Source organism: Ichthyophthirius multifiliis (assembly GCF_000220395.1).
Source record: "Ichthyophthirius multifiliis unplaced genomic scaffold scaff_1120509251205, whole genome shotgun sequence".
In the NCBI taxonomy this organism is placed as follows: domain Eukaryota; phylum Ciliophora; class Oligohymenophorea; order Hymenostomatida; genus Ichthyophthirius; species Ichthyophthirius multifiliis.
This window is the reverse complement of record NW_004086102.1, coordinates 1-24,917: the sequence shown is the minus strand read 5'-3', so window position 1 is coordinate 24,917 and position 24,917 is coordinate 1. Positions and strand designations below refer to the sequence as shown.

Sequence of the window (24,917 nt, the reverse complement as noted above, 5' to 3'; positions counted from 1 at the left end):
TTTGTTAAATATCGAATAAGCACTTTTTTATTTTCATATCGAATTATTTAATTTTGTTTCTTTATCATTTTAAAGCAATATAAGTAAAATTTTAAAAATCATATAAATAACTAAATTAATTAAAGAACAAAAACACCAAAAATAAATTAATAATAAAAATGCAAAAAACATAATATGATAATTATAAAGTAACATAAATTCTTTAAAAAATCGTTTCTTCTTAAAACCCTTAACAAAGATTTAATTCGAAAAACAATAGTTTATATTAAAATAATAATTAAAATATAAAAAAAGTTATATAAATAAAAAAAAAGATACATTAGAAAAAATAAGATAATAATCATTCGAGTATTAGTAAAACAAATTAATTAATAAAAATATAAGTTAGATAAAAAAATCAAGTCCATCAGTATGTCAAAGCACAACTATTCAAGAGTATATGTTGAGTAAAGATGTATCAGAAATATTATAAAGCATAGAATCATCCAAGATTGTAAAACTAGAAGAAAAGCAAAGAAACCTTTTTATTAATGATAATTACAAAGAAAAAGAGAAAAAAAATGGAAATTTAGTTTGTTAATATTAAAAACACATTTATAATAAAATTTCAACTAGTTATTTTGTTGAAAATAATTTAAATATTAATAGTTAAAAATCTGTCTAAAATATATAAAAATAGTAATTTATTGAGCAAAAAAAAAATTAATTAACATTAGTTTAAACTAATTAAAAAATATATGACTTAAAAAAGTAAATATTATTAGAATAATATCAATAAAAAAATAAAAGTTAATAACTATAAAGAAATTAAAAAGAATAAATAAAAACTCTGAGCTAATTATAAAATAAAAAAACGTAAATTGAAAATTAATAAAAATAAAATTTATTAGAGGCTTAAAAAGAACCATAAATTATAATATTAGAAGAATAATAAAATTAAATTGAAAAAATATAAAATTCATAATAATAAAATTATTAATTTTAAATTAAATAAATACCTGATTTACCTTTATAAAAATAAAACGAGACTAATGAATAAATAAGCTCACTATAAAAATAAAATTAATAGGAATAAATTTCTCAATAATTTTATTTAGAAATATTAAAAAAAGAAAAATAAAGGTTAGAACAATTAGAAAATATAAAAAATTAATTAAATAAAAAAAAATAATAAGAAATCAAAAGCAAATCATATCATAATTTAAACTCTGTAAATTTATAAAAAAATAATATAACTTCATTGAATAATTTAAAAGAAAAAAACGATATTATTTAAACAAATAATAATATTTCTTAATAATCTATAATCTAAGAATAAGATTAAAAATAATAAAGAACGAATTCAAACTCATTTTTAAACTTTAATCCATAGAATAATTCAATAACAATAAATTAATAAACTTAAAACATTTATTCACTTTAAAATATTAGAATAAATAATAATTAAATTGATATTAAATAAAAATTATTGAGTGTAAATGATATTTATACGCCTAAAGTAAATTAATTATTGAATGATATTAAAAATTCTTAAAAAATTGATATATAAAAAATAAATTATAACTAATATAAATAAATATGATATTTTAATAATATTATTATAAAAACTAAAACTTTTATATTTAATGTGTTTGAGCTTTTATATTTATATTTTTCATTATAAATATAAATTCTATTGTCTAAATATTATAAATTAAAAAATTATAAACTTTGTATGGAATGAATTTTATTAATTAAAGGTAGTAAGGTAATTATTTATTTATCTATAAACTACATATATATTTTTATAATTACTTTTAAATTTTATTTTTTACTATTATTCCATAATTTAATAAATAATTTCGTAAATTTAAAAATGAATGATAAATAAATAATTTAAAATATGATTTAATATTAATATTGATAATTTTTGTTAAGATAAGTTATTTTTTTAATTAATTAAAATTTCATTAAACTACCCTATATATATTTATTATTTTATATAATTTTTTATTTATACATAAAATTTATTATAAAAACTAATTTATATTGAAAATATTAAAAATTTAAAATTAAATTATTTATTTATATTATTTATTAAATATATATATATATATATATATATATATATATATATAAGAAAAAAAGTATTAAAGAAAAAAATAAAAATTAATTAAAAAAATATAAAAATGCAAGCAAACAATTTACCTTTTCCTGGTATATATTTCGGAGGAACAAACAATTTAAATAATCAAAGTTTTTCAAATATAAGACTATCAGATGATTAATAAAATTTAGAAAATTTACCATTAAACTAACTATAATCAAAAGTATCTATAACAAGCAGTGTTAATCCAATAGGGGGAGGTTTATAAATGAAAAAAGTAGTATCTATAACAAAAGACGGGATAACAGAGCCATATTTTGATTTTCAAAACTAAGTATCATTTACTCCTAAAAAACTAAACCCAAGCCAACAATTCTTCTTTAATAATTTAGGAGGAGGATGTGTGTAATAAAATTAAACGTTCGATACATTTAATAATCCTTAATTATTATTGAATACATAACCTAGTTTTAGTATAGATTATAATCCTTATTTATTTGCTAATAACTCTTATTTTAATTAAGGAAATATTAACCAAAATAATAACTAACCGAATATATTTTTCAGGGAAAACTCTTTTTCTTTTAAAGCAAATAATAATCCTAATAATTATTTTAGACAAAATGATGATAAAATTAACAATTATGTTGACCAAAATGAAGCTCCTTACATAACTTAACATAAATCATATCAAAACTTAAATGATAATAATCCAAACAATAATAATTTATTATAAAATAATTAAAATAATATAAGTGATGACCATGCTTAAAATGATAATGAAGATGAAGTTTTGGAAAGCCATACAAGGCACAAAACTGAATGGCCTGTTAGAATGAAAGGACAAAATAAATATTAGCAATGTAGACATAGAAACATATTTAAAAATTTCGGAAACATTTTCAGGAAGTTTGTTAATTTCCATACACATTTTACACAAAAATCCTTACATAGATTAGAAAATAATTTGCATAAATTAAAAGAATTTCAAAAATGGCTAAAAAAAGATATTAGATTTGAAAATAAAAAAGATTTTATTGATGGTTGGACTATTTGGGCTGACGAAAATTAATAAAGTAGATAATTTAAAATTATACTTAAAGAGTTGTCTAAGGATTTTTTTTAAGACTATATTCTTATTTATTTACTTAATAGTAAATTGCAAGACCTTGAAATTCATTTAAGATCTATTGGTCCTTGTCTCAGTGCTATTAATAATCCTAGTTAATTATATAAATTTAGACCTATTTGATATTGAAACTATTTTTATTTTAAATATTAATATATAAATATACAGGTAATTTCAAAATATTTACAAACACAAAAATTAAATAAAAAAATTTATTTATATAATATTAACTTCATATTATTAAGAATTAGTATAATAAGATGCGAAAATTAACATTATGACAATTTTCACAATATATAATATTATTAATATATAATTCTATTTAAATAATATATCAGTGTTGTAAATATTTTGACGTTACGACGTTACCTATATATTATCAACTTTTTTAGATATAATTATAATTAAATGAAATTTATTTTATTATTTTATTAGTTTTTTATGTATTTTATTTTAATTTTTATTTTTTTATAAAATCTTTTATATTTTATTAAATATATTTATCCAATTAATATTTTTATATTATATTTTTATAATGATTTTTTTCCAACCCAATAATAGATTTATCAAAAACTATAATTAAAAAATTATGATAATTCTCTAAAAGAATTACATGTCATTAAAACTTTTAAAATAATACTTTTAGTATTATTTTAGAAAATTATAATATATTTAAAATTAAGTACTTTCAAATTAGTTATAAATTATATTCCTTTTAATTGAATTAATATTTAAAAAAAAAAAAAAATTAATTCATTCGAAAAAAAAAAAAATCATTTTTTTAAGGCAAGCGAAGTTTTTGTAAAAATAAATAACTTAAATGATTTATATATTATAATTTAAAACAATATTTTATTAAAATAAATATGATAAATTTCATATTCTTATAAAAGTTTATTTTTAAAAAATTTAATTTACTTTTTTTTTTTTTCTTTCTTTAATTTTTTTTCTTATTTTTAATTAATATATATTCAGTCATTACTTTTAATTTAGATTAATCTTATATTCTTTTGGAATAAAATGAAGATATTAAAAATAATTAATATATTAATACTATTAGCTAATAATTTATATTTTTTTAAATTTTTATTATAAATAAAAGATTATTATTTGATTAATTAATATTAAAGCTCTCCTAGCAATTGTAAAATAAAAATTAGTGACTTATAATTTGATTAAATAGTTAATTTAATTTTAACAAATTCAAAAGAATATATTCTTAACAATAAAGCTAATAATTTTTTAATTATGAAATTCATAATTTTTTACTTATGTCTATCCCTTAATTACATCTGTTTATGAATATTAATTAGTCAAATTGTATAAATAATTAAAAAAAATATATATTTTTGCAATAAATAATTATATTTATTCTAAAAATGATTTTTTTAAAGTTTTAAAAATAAAAAATTCAATTGTGAGAATTTTAACAATTTTACTACAACTTTTTATTTCTAAACTCATTTTAAAAAATAAATCAAACAAAAATAATGGTTAAAATTAAAAATTTATATATAGTCAGTACATTAGTATTTTTCGATTGTATTAACTTTTTAATTGTTGTTAATAATATAATCTCTAATATATAAAAATTATAAAATAAAAAGTAAAAAAAGAAAATATTTATAAGTATTAACAAAAATATTAATTAATGTCAAATTCAGCCGGCCATATATATTTTCAAATTAATGTATTAAAAAAAAAAAAATATTATAAAAGAAGAAAGAAGAGTATGATAATTGCTAATTATTTTATTCAATATATAAAGTTTTATAAGTAAAATAAGTATATAGAATATATATAGAATATAGATCATTAAAAAACAGAATAAAAAATTTAAAGACAAAAATTAAAAAGAAAGAAAAATAAAGGGGGGGGAAAAGATTTAAATAAAATATTTAAATGAAAAAAAAGCTGTTAAATGAATTAAATAAATTTGGTGACTTTTAAAATGAAAAGTTTCGTAAATACGAATAATAATTTTAAAGTATAGAAAACAAATTAATTTTTAAAATAAATAAAATTAAGAACTTTAGAATGTTTAGGGAAGCGGATGAAAAATTAGTCCCTTTATAGTTGTAAATAATATTATGAAGTATTGAATTCGATAAAAGAATAATAATAATTGTTATTATAATAATGCTATTAATATAAATTAAAAAAGAATATGTTATTATTTTATTTTAAAAAAAGATTTTTAGAGATAAACAAAATTAAGTATTATAAAATATAATTAATTGAAATATAATAAAATTCAAATTACATTAAATATAATTATTAAAAGATTACTCCGAAAATATTAGAAAGTTAATATAAAGAAGAAATAATAGCCTATTTTAAAACAATAATAAAAGTAAAAAAATATTTAGATTTTTTAATTTTTAACATTATTATAATTTATTTTAAAAAAGAACATAATTTGATTTTCAAAATATTAACAAATGTTAAAATAAAATCATAAATTCATTATATATTTAAAAATTCTATTAAAATTAAAATAAATATTTTAATCTTAAATTAGAATTAGATTTATTGTATATTATAAGAATCTTATTAATAATATATGCAATATAGTAAAATTTTTTTAAATATTGGCTATTATTTTTTATAATTCAATTTGGTGTTACTCTAGTTTTAGGTGTTGTAATATTATAAGATTCAAAAGTAATTTACAAGCAATTTTTATCATATGGCATTTATAAAAAAAGTCTAATTTTTTTATACTTATATTATATTAAAATATATAAATATTAATTAAATAATAGAAATAAAAAATACTCTTTTTCTTGTCTTTTTTAATGAACTTGATTAGAAAATAATTAAATTTCGAATTGAATCTTTAAAACTAAGAGAAATTTAGTAATAAACGATTGCTTTTTTTTATTTTATATTTTAAATTAAATATTTATTTTTTTTTAAATACCATTATATCCTTACTTTATTATAAAAACGCCTTGAACTAACGATAATTTTTTAACTTAGACTTTTTTAATACAAATAATTGATTTGCACGTCAAAACTATTTAATCAGTCTTTTTAATTTAATAATAAAAATAATAATAATTATTATTTATTGAAACTAATTAAATTATTTTTTACATGTCTATCTAAATCTAAGTTTTCTATATTTTTAGAAAAACAAAAGCATATTCCTAACAATATAATAAAAACACTAATTGTATATTACCACCAAGCTCTTTAATTATAATTTATATTTTTTTATTTTCATTCAAAAAATAAATTATGTTATTCTTATTATAATATGTATATTTTATATATTTTAACTATTCATTAAATCCGGCTATACTTATTTCAGGATAGTATGTTGCAAGGTTAAATATTAAGAAGATACCTCCCAAAATAAATATTATTCCACAAGACCATATAAGATAAGGAATATTTTTTAATGATAATTTTGGCTGTCTTAATAATTTTTAGGATTTAATTTATAAATTTTTTTATTTTATATAATTTTTTTCAGTTTCCACTTTTTAATATTTATTTTTTATAGTATAAAAAATAAAAATATAGAATAATTATATATTCTACATATTTATGCTATCCTTGAAGATTTATGACCTAAATTTTTATTTCCCATACCTCCTATGCCTATTATCATTTTATTATTTAAGATTTATTTTATTAAAGGTTGTAATAAAAAAAGTAATAATTTATAAAATAATTTACTTGAAAATAAAAAATAAATTTAAAATGAATAGTTATAAAAAATTCAATATAAATAAAATTTATTGTAATTAATATAATAAATTTTTAAATAAAATATTAAATATAAAAATTGAATTAGTTATTAACAGATTTTTCTCCAATATAATCTTGAAAATTAACAATAATAAACCAAAACCTAAACGAGAATGAATATATTTAAATAAACTAAATTAAAATCAAATTTATAAAAAGGCTTTCCTGAATGTCCTACTCAAATATTAAACATAAATAAAATTTTAGAATTTATAGATTTTTTATTACAAAATTTAAAATGGTTTTTTTTTTTTTTGACTGAAAACTGTATTATTGTATTTATAAATGTACATCAAATTTAAATAAAGAAAAATTTCAATATATTATATGAAAAAACATGCTCTGAGTTAATTAATTTTCCAAAGCCTTCTTTGTACTTACTCTTCTCTTTACTGAATTTTTCTTTAAAAAATGTGTAATTCAAGAAATTATGCCAAGAATTAAAGTTCTTTAAAATCAATAAACTGATATTTTTAATAAAAATAAACTATATTCTTTAATTAAAAAAAATATTTTTGTTATTGAAAATAAAAGTGATATAAAAAAATAAATTAATTTTTTGAAAATTAAAAGACTAAAAATATTTTGTTTTAAAATGTCTTAAAATATTATGTTTTAAGGGAATCTCTAAATTTTGTATTTTAACAAATATTTACTAATCTTTTAGGAGGTCAAACAGTTTTTTTAAAAGGTTAATCATTTGCAATTTTTTGAATGTTTAATCAGAACATCTTTTAGAAAATAAATTAATTTTTAAAATGAAAGAGGTGAAAAATTCAGGGTTATTTAAAGTATTTTTACCTATTTAACGACATATTATTTATTATTAGAAAATTTATGAATATTTATGTAAATTTGTTAGTTCAATAATTAATTTTATAAAAAAAACTTTAATAACTATATATATAAAATTCTTTTCTTTTATTAAATAATTAATTTTTTTATAAAAAAAAATTAATAATTAATTTATTTTGCGTAAATAAAAATAAAACTCTTTATAAAAAAAAAAGTTTCAATAAAAATAAAAATGAGATTTTATTTATATTTTTTAATAATTTCTTTTTTAATTTTTTAAATATAAAATAAACTAACAATAATAAGTCCTCAATAATTATAAGATGAAATAAGTTTTTTATTTAAAAAAATCATACATATTTAAATTAAAAAAAAAAAAAAAAAAGCTGAGATAAATTATAATTTAGCTAACTATGGTCATATCCCATATGGAAAATCTTTATAAGGAACATTATATTTACCTGAAACAGAAAATAATTCAAGTGAATAAGATTACAAGGCATGTTCTTTAATAAAGGATAACCATCGTGTAAAATAAAAATATAATACAGCATAAAAAGAAAAAAAAAGTTAAACTAATAAGATTAATAAAATGATATATATCCCATTTATTTAATCAAAAGAGGAAAATGTTCTTTTGTGTAAAAAAGTTATTATGCTTAGCTTGCAGGAGCTAAGCTTGCAATAATTTTTGATGATAAAGAAGATGAAAAAATTTAGTAAGTCATTTTAATGGATGATCATTGTAATTAAATAAATTAATAAATAAAAAAATAAATATATAAAAAAGCATAAAAATTAATGATTACTACATTATTTATAAATTATAAACATGGAAACACATTAAAGAAATATCTTCTTGAAAATTAGCGAATTTAGTTAAGAATAGATTTTGAATAAGTAAGTATTTTTATTTATTTTTATTATTAGAAATAATTAAAAAAAGCCTCCATTATAGAATAATACTCAAATAACTATTTTTATAAGCCCTTTAGATAAATACTCGCATTTATTTATAAGAAATTTAAAAAACAATTATAATGAATTAAAAAAATAAAATAATAATATTTAATTATAAGTTAATTATGCAGTTAAACCAAATAAAGATTCCTAAAAAGAAAACTTTTAAAAGCCTTACGAAAATTGTTTATCAAATGGAAGATATTGCTCGGCCTAAAAAGGTATTATACAAAAGAAGAAAAAAAATATATAAATTATTTAAAATATATATTTACATTTATTTATTAAAATTAAAGAATTATCAGCTATATAAAGTAAATAAACAATATAAGAAGTCTTAAGATAATGCATAATATATTAAAAATTATCGTCTTAATGGTGGGACTATGTCATTTAATTTGGTAACAATTGCATTGATTCTGATGATATTAATGAATGTTCACAAAAAGTGATGAAATAGTTAGAATTTACATCTGAATAAATAAAAAATATAGAATAGGAATATAAATTGACATTTATATAAACAAATAATGAATTAAACGAATAAATAAATGACAATTTAATACTTAGATAATAGGAAATTCTTTTTAGCTCAGTTAATATGTATCCATATTAATAGTTAACAATAAATCATTTAGAGTAAATTTAAAAAATAATAATATATATATATAGAAAATAATAAATAAAAAGGGAGACATTACTAATGAATCATCAATTTATGAATATATTTGTTCCAGCTTTATAACATTACCTTAGTATTGTAAAAACTCTTATGATAATTGGATTAATTTTAAAGATGGTAATTTTTTTTTTTTTTTTTTTTAAATTAATTTTTTTTTTTTTAGATCCTTTTTATGGTCTTCATGATGAATATAAAAGTAGTCTTTTAGCTTATTTACTTTTTACTATAGCTATTTTTTATTAATGGGTATAGTTTTTTGTATTTATAAAAGAACTACTTAAAAAAATATGTAAGAATAAATTAATTAGTAGGTTAATATTGCTATTACTAAATATTTTGCTTTAAATGATGAAATTTCAAAATGATTTTTATTTTTTATTTTTTTCTTTATTTAATTTAAAATTTATAAATATAGTTATTATTTAAAAGTTTTTAAAAATCTTTTTTTTATTTAATTTTAATTAATATTTATATGAAAATATCATATTTTCTGTTATATGAAAACAAAAATAATAACTTTTATAAAAATGAAAAATTCGTTAATTATTTAAAATAATAATTAGTTAAAAATATATAATTTAAAATAGTTAATCGAATTAAAATATATTTAAATTTAGTGAATTAAAAAAAAAAAATATTAAGAAAAATTTAATATTTTTATACTTTAAAAATATGGTTAAATAAATAAAATTATAAAATATATTATTATGATTCTAATTTTTTTTGAAATAAAACTTTATTATATTATATTTAATATGTATTTTTTTGTTATAATTCAATAATATTTTTTAATTTACAATTTATTTTTTATTTTTTTTATAAAATTATTTTTATTTTATATGCTTTTTAAATTTTTTTATAAAAATAAATACAGTTTTATTATTTTTAATATATTATACATCTATAAATATTAAAAAAGACATGATAAAAATTTACAATATTTTTATTTAGAAAGAAAGAAAATATAATAAATATTATTAACAAAAAAAAAAAAAAAACAAATATAAAATCCAAAATAATTCTAATAATGTCTGTAAAAAACTCAAAATTTTTAAAATAAAACTTCAATAATAAAAAAAAATAGAATCTTCTTTCATTAGAAAATTTTAACGAAAATTCTCACAAATAGCCAATTTTAAATAGTCCTAGATCTTTAGAAGCTTGTAAAAGATAAGGAATAAGGCCTTAAGAACTAATAGTAAAAACATAGTAGGAAATAAAATAATTATACAAAGATAAAAGCTTGGACAAAAAATCTTTAGAACTAAAATAAAATCATTGCGAAGAACGTAGAAAAGAAAAAATACGCATTTTATTAGAAGAAAGAGCATAAATAATAGAAGAAGAAAAAATGGGCTTATGGGAATATGATGATTAAGGTTAAATACGAGTAAGAAAATTATTTAATCATACAAATTTATTAAATTATATTTAGTATAACAAACATAGTTAAAGTAAAATAGGAAATAAATATTAAAGTTCAATAGGAGCAAGCAATTCTTCAGTTATTGAGAGAGAAAAAAGATAACTTGAAAAAATAAAACTTCGATAAGTAAAAAAATCATTATTTTATGATTTTCATTGAATTTAATAATTATATATATATTTCCATTTTTATAAATAAACTAAGTTTATAAAAAGTAAAAAGAAATAGAATAAATGCTTGATCATGAAGTAAAAATGTAATAAATTAGATAATAAAATGAGTAAAAATAATAATTGGAAAGAAATAAAGAATTAGAAAGGGAACATGAATTAATGATAAAAAGAAAAGAAGTAAATAAATTCATTAATTTTTGTTTAATATAAAAAAACAAAATATAGCAAGAAGAATTAAAGAGACAAATGGAAATAGAATAAAGGTAGAAACAAGAGAAATTGGAATAAGAATAAAAATAAAGGCAATTATTAATGTATCAAAAAGAATAAATAAAAGCCCAATAAGAAGAAGAAAGAAGAAAAGAAAGAGAGCGAGAATATATTTAAAGAGAAGAAGAAAGAAAATAGAAATAATTAGAATTTTAGCAATAAATAGAAGAAAAACTATAATAATAATATTAAATAGCGGAAGAAAAACGTATGTTAATGGAATAAAAGGAATAAATAAGATTAATGGTTTTTTTTTTTTTTTTTTTATAAATTATTATTTAAAAAAAAAAATGAAAAGTCTTTATAAGAAAAAACAAAATAATAAGCAATATAAGCAGAAGCAAAAAGATTATAACAATTAGAAAAATTAAAAGCAGCAAAATAAAAGAACGAATAAGAATTGTATAAAATAAGAGAAAACTATGAATTAAAATAAAAATAAAATGAAGAAAAAAGACATATTTAAGAAATAGAAAGATAATAATAATTTGAATAAGCGAAAAAAAGATAAGAATAAAACGCTATTTAATTAAAATAAATTTTAGTAATAAATTATATTAAAATGATTTTTTAAATTTAAAATAAATAAGGAAAATGCTACATTAAAAGAAGAAGAAAGAAGAAATGAATATTTAAGAAAAATGACAGAGGCAGAATAAAGAAAAATATAATTAGAATAGGAATAAGAAATCGAAAGATAAAAATAAATTTAATTAGAACATGAAAAGGAACTTTAACGATAATAAGTTTTAATATATATAAACATGCATATATAAATAATTATTTTAATAGGTAAAAAGTAATAATGAAAAGTTAATGAAAGAAAAAGTAGAATAATTAGAAGAAAAATATAGAGAAAAAGAATAAAATGTTTAAAAAGTTTAATATATAAAATAAGCTTAATTAATAGATAAAACAAATATTGAAAGTATAAAAAGAGCTGATAGGCAAGAAAATGTATAAAGAATTCAAAGAATGCAAGAATATCAAAGATAATAATTAAATTAATAAATAAAAGAAAAAATGAGTCATGCAGAATATATAATGATAGAAAAATAATAACTATTAGAATAAAGAGCTTTAATGAGAAAATAAATAGAGGAATAAAAAAGAGTTTTAAGTGAGAAAATGGAAAAAGTTCGTTTGGGAAAAGTATTTTAAAAATAATAAATAAATATCATTTTTCTTTTTCTTTTTTTTTAAATATAAAAAAAGATAGACCCTAAATAAGTAATAAGTTAATTTAAAAATGAATCATAATATTAAAATAATGATTCAGTATAAAAAAAATCAACTTATAGTAATAAAAATGGTATATACTTATTTTATTTTATTTTTATTTATTTAATACAAAAATTATATTACTTTTTTAAAATAGAAAAAAATAACTCAATTAATGAAATTTCTAAAGACAGGCCTTAATCAAAAAATACTCAGAAAAACAATAATGGTAGTTATAAAAAATAAGGACCAAATTAATAAGATAATTCTTCTAATAAATAAACAAATGATTTAAATAAATAAATTGAAGATATTAAAATTAGATAAAATCAAGAAATGCTATAATTATTAGAAGAAGAATAAAATGCGGAATAAGAAAGGGAAGAAATGATGGAAAGGGTTGAAGATCCTTCAGAATAAAGAAGATTGGAGAAAATTTTTGGAATGGAAAGAGCAAAAGCATAAGCAAGAATATAAAAATTATCAGAGTAAACAAATAAAATTTATTATATTATTTAATTAGTTTTTTTTTTTTTTTTTTTTTTTGTAAAAAAATAGCCAACATGATTAAGAATTAAAAAGAAAGTAAAATAAAAATTGAATATATACATTTAAAATATAAAACAAATTTATTTCTTACTTAATATAATATTTTTATATTTAAGATAATATAAATATTTTGGAAATATGAATTTTTTCTAAAAAAATATCTACTTATATAAAATTTATAAATATTTTTGTTTCATTTTAAAAAATAAACATCTATTATATTATTATTTTTAATTCTAAATAATTATAATAAAAGCGTAAGTGGCCGAGTGGTTAAGGCGTGCGGTTCAGGTCCGCATGTGGCAACACGCGCAGGTTCGAACCCTGCCTTACGCATATTTTTACTTTTTTATTTAAATTTTATATTGTTTATAATAAAAATGAAATTTTTATTTAGTTTTTATTTTTTGTTTAGTAAATTTAATTTGAATAAAGTTATTTTTTTAATATTTAGAAGAATAAAATGTTATAAAATATGATATCTCTCTTTTTAGATTAATATTTTTTTTTAAAAAGATATGAATAAATAACAAAATCTATAAATTACAATTATCATTTAACTTTTTTTATTAAATTAATAGAATAATTTTAAATATATATTGTGAAGAATTTTTTTTTTTAAATTATTAACCTAAAAAAATATTAAAATATTATACATTTAGTAAAATAAAACAATATTATATATCAAATATTAGGGATTAACCGTATGTAAAAAATTTATATACGGCTATATAAAGTAGTTTCAAATCTCTCTTTTTTTAGAATAATGTATTCTCTCATTATTTTTAAGAAAATATAAATATTTATTTAAGGTTTAAGAATACTATTATAAATATCGAAATTTATTTTTAAACTTTTTTTTGTTAATTTTATATAATTATAGTAAAATGAATAAGATTTTTTTGTATGTATATAAAAAAGATCCTTAGATAACTAAGATATATTGTTTAATATTATATATAAGTAGAATTCTTCCTTATATATCCTTCTGTCTATAATCTATCCATCAATCTAAATTAGTATAAATTTATTATATCTTTTATCTATTTATATTTTCTTTGCTTTATTATAGATTAATTTAATTAATGATCATGTAAAGTTAATTCGACTATAATTTATTAATAATAATTGGTAATTCATGTTTATATTAGTATATAATTTTAATTTTTGAATTAATTTAATAATATAATCTTATGTTATTAAGACTTTAATTACAATTTAATAATAAAATACATAAATGTTTTTTGCTATTAATACTTATAGTTAGTTAATTTGATTTATTTATTATATTATTTTTAATATATTTCATTTATTTATTACCTATACAAAATATAAATATAAATATAAAATATAAATATTTTTTATATATATAAATATATATATAAAATAAATTTTTATATATTTTTATTTTAATTTTTTATATTTAAGTAATTATTAATTTATTTATTTATTTTTACTATTAAATATATAATATAATTTTTATATTTTTATGTTTTATTTCATTTAATTATCCATTTTTAATTATTTTATTTCAATAAATATATAATTTTAACTAATTATATATTTAAATATTTATATACATTTATTATAACTATTATATATGATTTTTATATACTTATTTTAATTATTTATATGTATTCTTTTCATTATTTTTTTTAATTTTTTATTATTTTTAAATATGTAATCAAAACATCCTTTGATAATATTTATTAAATAATTTTTTTTTATTAAATTATTGAAAAAATTAATTATAATAATAAATTTATTTTTTAATATTGTAATCCTTTTTCATATATTTTTTATTATATTATTATCTTATTTTTAAGTTAATTTATTTAAGTTTTAAAATTTTAAAAATTAATAAACTAAAAATAATTAAATACTAAGAATATTTTGAATTTTACTTATAAAAATAATAATTTTTTTTTAATTTAAAAAAAATTAAATAAATTATTCTACATATAATTATAATATTATTTATTTATCATATAAATATTTAAATTTTATATTGCAATAAACATTTTATAATTATAAAATATAAATATATTGTTTATCTCATAATTTAATATTTTTATTTTTTAAATTATTATTAACAAAATAAAATTTAAATAAACGATTAGTTTAAATTATAATTTATTTGGTTTTTTTCACTTAATTTTTTTTTTACATAATTTTATTATACAATTTATTTGATTTATTTGTATTTACTAAAAATTTAATTCTATTTTATTTAATTTTAATATAAAATTTTATTATTTATTAAAATAATTTATCAATTATATATTTATATTTTAAATTTAATATTTTTTATTACATTTATTATGCTTAATTAGCAACAAAAATATTAATATTATTTTAAAAATATCAGTGTAGTTAATATTATTTATTAAATAAATTATTTTTTAAAAAGAAATTTATACAGATTTAATACTCTTAAGTTTATTTAATAAATTTATATTATTAATAAAATTAAATTATATATGTTTTAAAATAATAAAAATAATATTCATTTTTTTTATTTAAGTAAATTCTTTATACTAATTTTAAACACAAAATTTTACTTTATAATTTTTTTATTAATTTACCTTTTTAAATTTATTCAATTTTTTTTTTTATTATTTTATTTTATTAACCAATCAATAATAAGGCTAATATTATCACCTTTAAGTGCACTTACCATAACCACAATCCATGGATTAGTTGTAACATAATCTAAATTCATACCTTCAATAATTTCTTTTTCACTTAAATGACCTTTTAAATCTATTTTATTTCCAACAATTAAAATAGGTATATTTTATAATTCTTTATCTTCCAATAATGTATGTAGTTCTCTTTTTGAAATAGCTTATGTATCTCGCTTTTTTACCAAAAATAGTTATAATTAAAAATAATAATAAAATATAATTATATATTTTTTTATACGTTAGATGTGTCAATTACAAATAAAATTGCATCAGCATCTCTTGTATATAACCCCCATTCACTTCTATATTATACTTATCCACCTATATCCCACATTTTCATTTTTATTCCTCCTTTTTAAATTGTTTTACATTTAAACCAATTGTTGGGGCTGTTATCTATGGATTTCCCATTGAAAGCTAATTTAAAATTGTTGTTTTTCCACTATTCTCAATACCAATCATAACTATTTCCATTTTTGAAGTTGAAAAAAAATTTTTTAACTTATCGATTAAGTTTCCCATTTTTATTTTTGATATTTTTTTATTATTTATTTATTTATTTAAAAAAAATATAAGTAAATTTATATATTAATTTATTTGATTTTTAATAAGTTTTTTTTATTTATTTTAGGTTATTATAGATAATAGATTATTAAAATGAGTTATTTAATCATACTAATAAAATATGGTATGACCTAATTATTTATTTAAAAAATATTAAAATTAAAAACTAAAAAACATCAAATTTTTTTTAATTTTATATAAAAATAAAATTAATATTTTATGTTATATTAAGTCAATATATTTTATTATTACATAATGATATATAGCTATATACAAACCTCCATAATAAAAGTTAATTAATATATACATTGTATTCAAAGTTATACCTAATATTAAAAATGAATTTAAAATTAAGTCTAAAAATTATTTATATTTAGATATATTATATATATAAATAAATAAATAAGTATATTATCCCATAAAAATTTTAATTTTATATGTATTACATTAATTTTTTATTTTAATAGAATAGGCATTATATTATTAAATTAGAATTTATGTTAAAATTTGAGGATTATAAATTTAAGATACAAAAAATAAAAATAGTTAAGGGCAATTTTTTATTAAAAAAAATATTTAAAATAATAAAAAAAATGTTATTATATTTAAAATTAAAATAAAATATTTTATTTATATATTTATTAATATAATATTTTAATAAATAATTTTATTACAATATATATATATATTTTTAATTTTTAATTATATTTATTATGTAAATTTTGAAAATATAAAAAAGCAAATGATATAATTAATTATTAAAATGACTAATATATTTTTAAAAAATATATTTTTTCAATAAACTTTATACTAATAATAAATTATTTTATCATTCTTTACCTTTTTGACATCCTTATCTTTATTTTTCTTATTTTCTTATTTTCTTTATTTTCTTTTCTTTCTTAATTTTCATTTTTTACCTTTTTTTACTTTTTTACTTTTTATACTTTTTTTCCTTTTTATTATTTACATTTTTATTTATTTCTTCTTTCTTTCGTTTCTTTTTGTTTTTTCGTTTTCTTTCATTTCTTTTTTGTTTTTTAATTTATTCAATTTTTTTAAAAAAATTTTTTACAATTATTAACTTTGATCATTATATCTTTATAACCTTTAGTATTTAAAGAAACAGTCTACATTCTAACTTTATCAGTTTTATCTTACTTAATTAAATATTAAGCATTTAATTTAGCTTCTTCGGCCAAAGGTTTTTATGCATTTAATCTTTACAAACCATTAGCTAAAGTTATAGTATTTTATCATGTTGTTTAACTTGGCTAATTATATTTATTCCTTATAACTTAAAAATAGATGATAAACTACTGCAATCAATATATTATGAAACAAGTTAAAATTATAATTGAAATTAGATTTATTATTTTGGAATTTTTATTGTTCAATGATAATAAATGAACAATAATAAAATAAAATATATAAGATTATAAATAAAATAAATTTTATTAAACTGCTTTTGATTTATCATGTTTTATGAAAACTAAAACCATATTTTATGAAAACTCAAAAATAAATATTTAATCTAATTTAAATAAATATATTTTTTTTTTGTATAAAAGCTTAAATATAAATGTATAAAAAAATTTAAATGAGCCCTAACATAATATATCTAAATCAAGAAATTTCAGAAAAAATATTAATTATGTAAAATTTGATATTCCAATAAAAAATGAATCACTATTTATATATTAAATAAGTATATGGGTTAATAAATTATACTTATACTATCTATTATTGTGGAATTTTTTATATTCATATTACTATTAGGCCTGAAAATTTAATGTAATTCCCCTTAATTACGAAAAAAAAAAACTTTGATTGGTATTATAGGGTATATGTTTAATAAAATAAATAAAATAGACTATTAGAAAATAAAATAAAAATTTAAAATGTATATATGATTTTCAATATAAACTTAAGTTAATTAATTAAGTAATGTAATAAAGTTTAAACTTTATAATAATAAATAAATTATAAAAAAAATTTAGATTTTTTTTTTTATTTTATTTCGAAGTCCTTAATATTTAATTTTTTGGCTTTCTTAAAATAAATTAATTTGATAATTTTCTTGATATTTTTTTTTATGTAATTAATTATTATTATTATTTGAAAAAAATAATTAGCTTATATTTAAATAAATCTATTTTAAAATTATTTATTTTTTTAAATTTTAAAAGTTAATTATCATTTTTTCTTTGCCGTATAAAATAATTTTATCAATAGTCAAATTATTAAAAAACAAAATTATTTGTAATAATTTAGCAGAAAATAAATATAGGTTCTTATATTTTTAAATCCGAAAATTATATATAAATATAAAGAGTTAAATCAAAGCAAAAGATGTCATAATTTTAATTATAATCTAAAATCATATATGGAAACAGTTTATAAATACATTAAAGAATTTTCAAGAGTTATTGAAGATTTATAATAATTGATAGAGAAAAATTTAAATAACTCAAAGACGTGGCAAAATAATTATTACATAAATATTCTGGATTATGAATATTTGAATTAGTAAAATATATTGTTAATTAATCATCTTAGTTAGTTTTATTTATACATTTTTTAATTTATTTAAATAGTTTTTTATTATTTACATTTTTTTTATATAATACTTTTATATTTAATTTTTTTTGAATTTTATGGTAACTAAATATTTTATTTTAATATATTGATAATAATCTAAAAAATAATGAAGATATATCAAAATAATAAATTTTACATATTTTAAATATTAAATAAACAATTATGTTTTAGTTTAAAAAGAAAAAAAAAGTATTATATAATATAAAATTATCATTTTGATATCTTATATTTTAAAGTAAATATATATAAATAGTACAAAAATAAGTTTCATCTATTTTAATTTTTTTTATTATTTTACTACTTATTAACATTTTATTGAGTTGTCTATTCATTAAATATTTCCTAAAAAAAAAAAAAAAAAAAAAAAAAAATTATTTATTTTTTCATAAATAAAAAACTTCTTTATCATTTTTCTATTAAGAATACCAATCCCAATTATAATCATGCGAATATTTTTATTAAGCCATAAAATTTTTAAAAAGTTACCTACAACTCGTATAATTAGGTTTTTCTTCAAATTTGAGGTTTTTTGTATAATTTAGATAAGTAAGAAATTAATCAGGACATCCTTTACATAATTCTTCTGATGAAATTCCCAATTTTTTTACTTTTATTTATTCATATTTTTCTTTCTTATCTTTAGCTCTAATATTTTACCAAGGAAGTTGTCCTTTTAAAAAATATATAAATAAATAAGCCAAACTTTCTAAATCATCCCTTCTAGACTATTCAATTCCTACATGTGTATTAATAGATGCATATCTAGCTGTCCCGGTTAAATTTTTGCCATCTTTATAAGGAATATGCTAATTATTTTTTTAATATCTTTTTGCTAAACCATAATCTATCATAAAAACGATTTCTTTACTATCTCCTGCTCCAATAAGAAAATTATCAGGTTTTATATCTCTATGAAGGAAATTTCTAGAATGTAAAAATTCAATTCTATGCAACATTTAATCGGCTAACATTAGTATCGTTTTTAAAGAAAAAACCTTTTTATTTTAAACAAATAAAGACTCTAATGATAGTCCTAATAAATCAATTATCATTAAATTATAATTTTCTGATTATCCAAAATAATAACATTGTGGAATTCCTTAAACAGGTTTGTTATCTCGACTATTATTATGTAAATAATTTATTAATTTTCCTTCATATATTATTTAAGGGTGACGGGTATCTGATCTTTCAATTTTGCAAGCATATTCTTTGTTTGATTGCAAGTCAATTGTTTTATATATTACTCCGAATGCTCCGTTTCCTAATTTTTGTATTAATTTGTATTATTCGCAAAATATTCGGCCTTCTAAATTATTTGTGTCTTGTTGAATTTGTGTTTAAATTTGGGTATTATTGTTGGTTTATTGTTGCATTTTTTTAATTATTATTTTTATTTTTTGGAGCTGTTTTTAATTTATACAAGAAATAATAAAATAAATATTTTTTTTTTTGACTTTATTTATTAAAATGAAAAAATTAAATTTTTATATTTTTTTATTTTATTTTTATTTTTTTAAAAAAAAATGATTCTAAAATAATATATATGATTTCAGAAATATATTTATTTTAAATTTTTTTAAAAAGTAAATTTTTGTTCTATTATATAAAGTAGATAAAATATGTATATATATATATATATCTAAGTTATTTATGTTAATATAAATATTTTATTAAGAACAAAAAACTCAATTATACATAATATTAATTGTCTTATTCAAAATAATTTCCCTAATAAAAGTTATTTATTAAGAATTGTTTTCATATTTAAGCTTGTTCCTTCAGGAAACAAGCTTTGTAAATTAGCTTAAGCGCTATGCTTATTAATTTTTAATTCAAATCGGATGCTCTAACATATATTTTTGTATAACTAAATTATATGATCGAAAAATATGAATACTCTTCCTAAATTATAATTTTGACGTATTTTTGTAGCAGTTAGTATATTTTACCATACCTTTTTAATTGAATTAGGAAATTTAATTGTGATTTTATCAAGTATATTAATAGAACATTACGATTTTTATCATTTATTTAATTTTATTATAATAGTATATAATATATAAGTAATTATAAATTTTTGTAATATATTTTATTAATGTTTTATATATTATTTATATTTATAAAAAATTATAATTTTTATACTAATATATATATATATAAATTTAGTTCATTCTTATTATTATTCGTTTTATTATTATTATTACTATTCTTCTTATAATCTTCTTTCTTCTTCTTCTTATTTTTTTCTTTCCTCTTCTTCCTATCTTTATCTTTCTTATTCTTCAATTCTTTCTTTTAACTTATCTCTAGCAGCTACTACTTCATCTTCTTCAACAGGTTCCTTGTTGATTCTTTTTAATTAGTTCATAAGCATAATGAGTTCTTCTTTAATATTATAACCCCCGTTTTCAGTCATTTCAGTTGCCAAAACATTAACTTAAGCTAAAACAGGAAAAGCTTAAAGAAATTTCATTTAAGAAAGGTCTTCGAATTTACATTCTCTAAAATTGATATAATTTAACAAAGGAAATACTGGTACATGTTAATTTTCTAAAATTTCTAAAGATTTTAATGGATTTTTTCTCAAATGAAGAATTTTCAAATGAGGTAATTTACCTAAATCATTAATATTAGTAATATTATTTTCTGCTACATATAAGCATTATAAATTTGGAGAATTCTCGATTCCTTTCAAATCAGAAAGTTTGTTTTTTCTCATTTCTAAAATCGCTAATGTATGATGCCCTCTGAATTCTTAACAGGTAGTTATTTCATTTTTATTCAAATTTAACTTTTATAAACTTCGCAATTTAAAAGGAGTTAATTGGGTTAATTTGTTTCCACTAAGATTTAGTTCTTAGAGGAAATTTAATGTATTGGGAATGTTAAATACACTTAAGGAATCTATTTGGTTATTGCTTAAGTTTAAATGAGTTAAATATTTGATTTTTGTTATAGTATGAATGTCTGTTATTAGATTATTAGAAAAATTTATAAATCTTAAATTTTCATATTATGTTAATAATTCGAATAAATCTCGGATATTCTTGCGTTCGCATATTAAATTTGTATATGAATGATTTTTACCATTTGATATCTTTCCTATTTTTTCTAATCCTTGCTTTAGTATACTATGAGTTTAGTTTATTTGTACTTCTATTGGTGGATATATATCATCTTATTCTATTTCAGGTTCTTCTTCTATTTTTTATTGTTATTCTCCATCTTCATTTTCAATGTTTTATTCGGACATTTTATTTTTTATTTTATTAATAATATTTTTATAAATAAAAACTGTTATTTTTTTATTATTATTTTTTTTATTATTATTTTTTTTATATTTTTTTTTTTTAAGATATAAAACAATTAAAAAATGAAGTAAAGGATATTTATCAATTAAAATAAAGCATTTTCTTTATTTATTTATATTTTAACTAAAATCTAAAATATTTCTACTTTAAGTATTTTAAGTAAAAAAAAATTCTTTTATTTTATTTAATAAAATAGTTAACAATTAATATTAAACTTAAATAGATAAATATAGTTAAATAAAAAAAAATACTTATTTTACTTAATATGATTTAACAAATAATTAATTTTATATTTTTTTTGAATACAAAAGAAGTTTTAACAATTTTAATTGAAATAAAAAAAATTATTTAAAATAAATAAAATATGATATTTTCTAATTAATAAGAATATTATTTTATAAATGATATTAATTATAATATTGATTAAAGATAAAAATAAAAAATAATTATATAATATAATATTAAAATAATTTTTGAAACCAATTTAAATTATTTTATTCCCAATAAAATTATTAATAATTTATTTGTATTAATTATATTGACTAATAATTTAATATAAATAGTATATGACTTTATATAATGTATTTATTATTATTATTTTTTTTCGGTAATATTATTTGATATTTGTTATATTTAAAAAAAAATTACTTGATTATTTTTTATTGCTTAAAATATTTAAAAATTTATATTTAATTTAAATTTATATATTTAAAATAAATAAAATATTTCAATTATAGTTTTTGTTTTAACAATAGAAAAAAAAGTTTATTTTAATTGAATCCATACATTATAATATATGTAGAGTTTAACTTGATTATATAATTTGAACTTGATAGAAATAATACATTATTCAGTAGCATTATTTATATAAAAATATATTATATATTTTTTTTTTATATTTATTTAATATAAAGAATATTTTATGATTAAAATTCATATTATTGAAAAATATTCATTAATTGAAAATTTTTAAAAATATATCAAATATTACAATTATATATTAAAATATCTATTATTATATTAATTTTATTTCATTTCATTTATTTTATATATATTTTTTTTAATATTAATTATTTTCTTATTATAAAAATACCATTATAAATATAATAGAAACCAATAAATATTTAATTTTTAGTACTTTTTTTTTTTTTTTTCTAAATATTATTTATTCTATAGAATTTAATATAAATATTATTTAAATCAAAAATTAAGTACTTTTAAGTTTTAATTGAGTTTTAAATAAGAATTTTATTAAATTTTTTGGAAGATATTTAATTTTTATCATATTTAATTTTCTTAAATATGATATAATTTTTATTTTGTCATTTTTTTTTGTTTAATTATTTATTAAAAATAATAAAAAAGAAAAAAAAAACTAAATAAAAAAGTTATTAAATCAAAAGAGGGGGAATTTTTTTAAAAAGTTAAAATAAAATTAATAATAAATAATTAAAAAAAATAATTAAATAAGATTGACAAGGTCAATGCAGAAATCAAAAATATTAAAATAAGATAAATAATTTTTTTTAGTTAAATAAAGAAATTAAAAATCAACATAACAAAAACAAAAACTTAAAATAAAAACACAAATCAACATAACATTAAAAGAAAATGAACACACCAAGTGATGAATTGAAGAAGCAAAAAAGAATAAAAAAAATTGTAAACCGAAAATAATATAAATAACCTTGTTATAAATACTTTATATTAATTTATATTTATATTTTTTTAAAAAAACAAATTTAAAACAAAAAATAAAATATATTAAAAGAAGTCTCAAACACGAAATCCTAAGCTATCTAATTTACTAATGGCGAAAATAAAAGTATTAAAATTTATATGTATATATTTTAATATCTATTCTCCAATATAAATGGTTGGATAATAAATCAATTAATTATTATTTAAATTTGATATATAATTTCTTTCGATTTTTTTTTATTTAAGATGCTTATATTTCATAAAATTAAATAGATCAATTGAAGATTCATTCAAATCTTATTGAATATATGAATAAATTAGAATTGCTTATAATTAAAAACAAAAAGAAATTAATACAAGAAAAAAAACTATAAGCAAAATAATATAAAGGTAAAAAAATATATATATATATAATATATAAATAAAAAATAAAAAATAAAAATTTGTATTTTTTATATTTATTTTCAAATAATAAATTTATTTTATTTTTTTAATTTAATAAATAGTGTTTCAGTATTTTTTAACATAAAAGGACTTGATAAAGAATTTATTCAACAATGTAATAAAATTTTTGTTAAATTAAAAAATAATAAAGCAAAAAAAATATAATAAAGAAATTGACAAACTGAATGAAACACATTTCGACGAGTCTGATAATAATTTAGACTTAGATTAAGATTGGTATGAATTCCTTATGAGTAAAAAAGACGAAATAAAATAAGAAACCATTAATACTTAAGAAAATGAAGAACCTAAACTTAAAAAAAAGAAAAAAGTAGAAGCTTAACAAATAGGAACTATTGTAAATATTAAAATTAATGGTATACATAAAGAAGATAGCTAATCTTAGTAAAAAACATAATTAAGTTATGTTTAAGACGGATAAAACTCATAACCATAACTATAATAATAATAATAAATATAATAATAACCTTAATAATAATAACCTTAATAATAGTAAACTTAATAATATTAATATTAATAATAATAAGAATAATAA

At 15.4% G+C, this 24,917-nt stretch overlaps 5 protein-coding genes and 1 non-coding gene across 6 annotated transcripts, besides 41 other annotated features; 3 read left to right on the top strand and 3 right to left on the bottom strand. All coding sequences in view use genetic code 6, as the record gives it.

Moving 5' to 3' along the window:
- Positions 1 to 1,137: 1,137 nt before the first annotated feature.
- Positions 1,138 to 1,172: a microsatellite.
- A 788-nt stretch (positions 1,173 to 1,960) lies between these two features.
- Positions 1,961 to 1,995: a microsatellite.
- Positions 1,961 to 2,013: a microsatellite.
- A 67-nt stretch (positions 2,014 to 2,080) lies between these two features.
- Positions 2,081 to 2,117: a microsatellite.
- Positions 2,118 to 3,630: 1,513 nt separating this feature from the next.
- Positions 3,631 to 3,682: a microsatellite.
- Positions 3,660 to 3,710: a microsatellite.
- A 222-nt stretch (positions 3,711 to 3,932) lies between these two features.
- Positions 3,933 to 3,988: a microsatellite.
- Positions 3,938 to 3,988: a microsatellite.
- Positions 3,989 to 4,132: 144 nt separating this feature from the next.
- Positions 4,133 to 4,167: a microsatellite.
- Positions 4,139 to 4,177: a microsatellite.
- A 2,478-nt stretch (positions 4,178 to 6,655) lies between these two features.
- Positions 6,656 to 6,693: a microsatellite.
- A 727-nt stretch (positions 6,694 to 7,420) lies between these two features.
- Positions 7,421 to 7,475: a microsatellite.
- Positions 7,433 to 7,481: a microsatellite.
- Positions 7,433 to 7,506: a microsatellite.
- Positions 7,507 to 8,075: 569 nt separating this feature from the next.
- On the top strand, positions 8,076 to 12,257 carry IMG5_159320 (hypothetical protein; the record flags this gene model as incomplete). The annotated part of the gene is made up of 11 exons (XM_004030473.1): positions 8,076 to 8,101; positions 8,156 to 8,298; positions 8,433 to 8,514; positions 8,849 to 8,950; positions 9,026 to 9,188; positions 9,420 to 9,528; positions 10,496 to 10,963; positions 11,053 to 11,526; positions 11,579 to 11,824; positions 11,871 to 12,026; positions 12,073 to 12,257. Coding segments are annotated over 11 exons (2,153 nt in total), but the record flags the coding sequence as incomplete, so codon positions are not given.
- Positions 8,520 to 8,558: a microsatellite.
- Positions 9,952 to 9,990: a microsatellite.
- Positions 10,156 to 10,201: a microsatellite.
- A 46-nt stretch (positions 12,258 to 12,303) lies between the features above and the next one.
- On the top strand, positions 12,304 to 13,068 carry IMG5_159310 (hypothetical protein; the record flags this gene model as incomplete). The annotated part of the gene is made up of 3 exons (XM_004030472.1): positions 12,304 to 12,432; positions 12,496 to 12,592; positions 12,659 to 13,068. 3 exons carry the CDS (start codon positions 12,304 to 12,306, stop codon positions 13,066 to 13,068), a joined length of 636 nt encoding a protein of 211 aa, XP_004030520.1.
- A 237-nt stretch (positions 13,069 to 13,305) lies between these two features.
- IMG5_159300 lies at positions 13,306 to 13,386 on the top strand. The gene has a single exon. It is a non-coding gene; the product is annotated as a tRNA-Leu (tRNA).
- Positions 13,387 to 14,377: 991 nt separating this feature from the next.
- Positions 14,378 to 14,442: a microsatellite.
- Positions 14,443 to 15,191: 749 nt separating this feature from the next.
- Positions 15,192 to 15,225: a microsatellite.
- Positions 15,226 to 15,273: 48 nt separating this feature from the next.
- Positions 15,274 to 15,318: a microsatellite.
- Positions 15,319 to 15,493: 175 nt separating this feature from the next.
- Positions 15,494 to 15,528: a microsatellite.
- A 121-nt stretch (positions 15,529 to 15,649) lies between these two features.
- Positions 15,650 to 16,103, bottom strand: IMG5_159290 (hypothetical protein; the record flags this gene model as incomplete). The annotated part of the gene is made up of 2 exons (XM_004030471.1): positions 15,976 to 16,103; positions 15,650 to 15,910 (listed from the first exon to the last, which is right to left on the bottom strand). Exons 1-2 carry the CDS (start codon positions 16,075 to 16,077, stop codon positions 15,650 to 15,652), a joined length of 363 nt encoding a protein of 120 aa, XP_004030519.1. The 5' UTR covers positions 16,078 to 16,103.
- A 770-nt stretch (positions 16,104 to 16,873) lies between these two features.
- Positions 16,874 to 16,937: a microsatellite.
- Positions 16,938 to 17,157: 220 nt separating this feature from the next.
- Positions 17,158 to 17,212: a microsatellite.
- Positions 17,164 to 17,256: a microsatellite.
- Positions 17,165 to 17,212: a microsatellite.
- Positions 17,208 to 17,262: a microsatellite.
- Positions 17,214 to 17,264: a microsatellite.
- An 8-nt stretch (positions 17,265 to 17,272) lies between these two features.
- Positions 17,273 to 17,343: a microsatellite.
- Positions 17,344 to 18,898: 1,555 nt separating this feature from the next.
- Positions 18,899 to 18,951: a microsatellite.
- A 295-nt stretch (positions 18,952 to 19,246) lies between these two features.
- Positions 19,247 to 19,273: a microsatellite.
- Positions 19,274 to 19,285: 12 nt separating this feature from the next.
- IMG5_159280 (hypothetical protein) lies at positions 19,286 to 20,278 on the bottom strand (the record flags this gene model as incomplete). The annotated part of the gene is made up of 1 exon (XM_004030470.1): positions 19,286 to 20,278. The coding sequence occupies one exon, from the start codon at positions 20,276 to 20,278 to the stop codon at positions 19,286 to 19,288; it is 993 nt and encodes a 330-aa protein (XP_004030518.1).
- Positions 20,279 to 21,072: 794 nt separating this feature from the next.
- Positions 21,073 to 22,158, bottom strand: IMG5_159270 (leucine rich repeat protein; the record flags this gene model as incomplete). The annotated part of the gene is made up of 1 exon (XM_004030469.1): positions 21,073 to 22,158. The coding sequence occupies one exon, from the start codon at positions 22,156 to 22,158 to the stop codon at positions 21,073 to 21,075; it is 1,086 nt and encodes a 361-aa protein (XP_004030517.1).
- Positions 21,075 to 21,121: a microsatellite.
- Positions 21,112 to 21,189: a microsatellite.
- Positions 22,159 to 22,202: 44 nt separating the features above from the next.
- Positions 22,203 to 22,258: a microsatellite.
- Positions 22,206 to 22,242: a microsatellite.
- Positions 22,206 to 22,258: a microsatellite.
- A 1,388-nt stretch (positions 22,259 to 23,646) lies between these two features.
- Positions 23,647 to 23,686: a microsatellite.
- Positions 23,650 to 23,683: a microsatellite.
- Positions 23,687 to 24,808: 1,122 nt separating the features above from the next.
- Positions 24,809 to 24,871: a microsatellite.
- Positions 24,817 to 24,904: a microsatellite.
- Positions 24,821 to 24,917: a microsatellite.
- Positions 24,825 to 24,908: a microsatellite.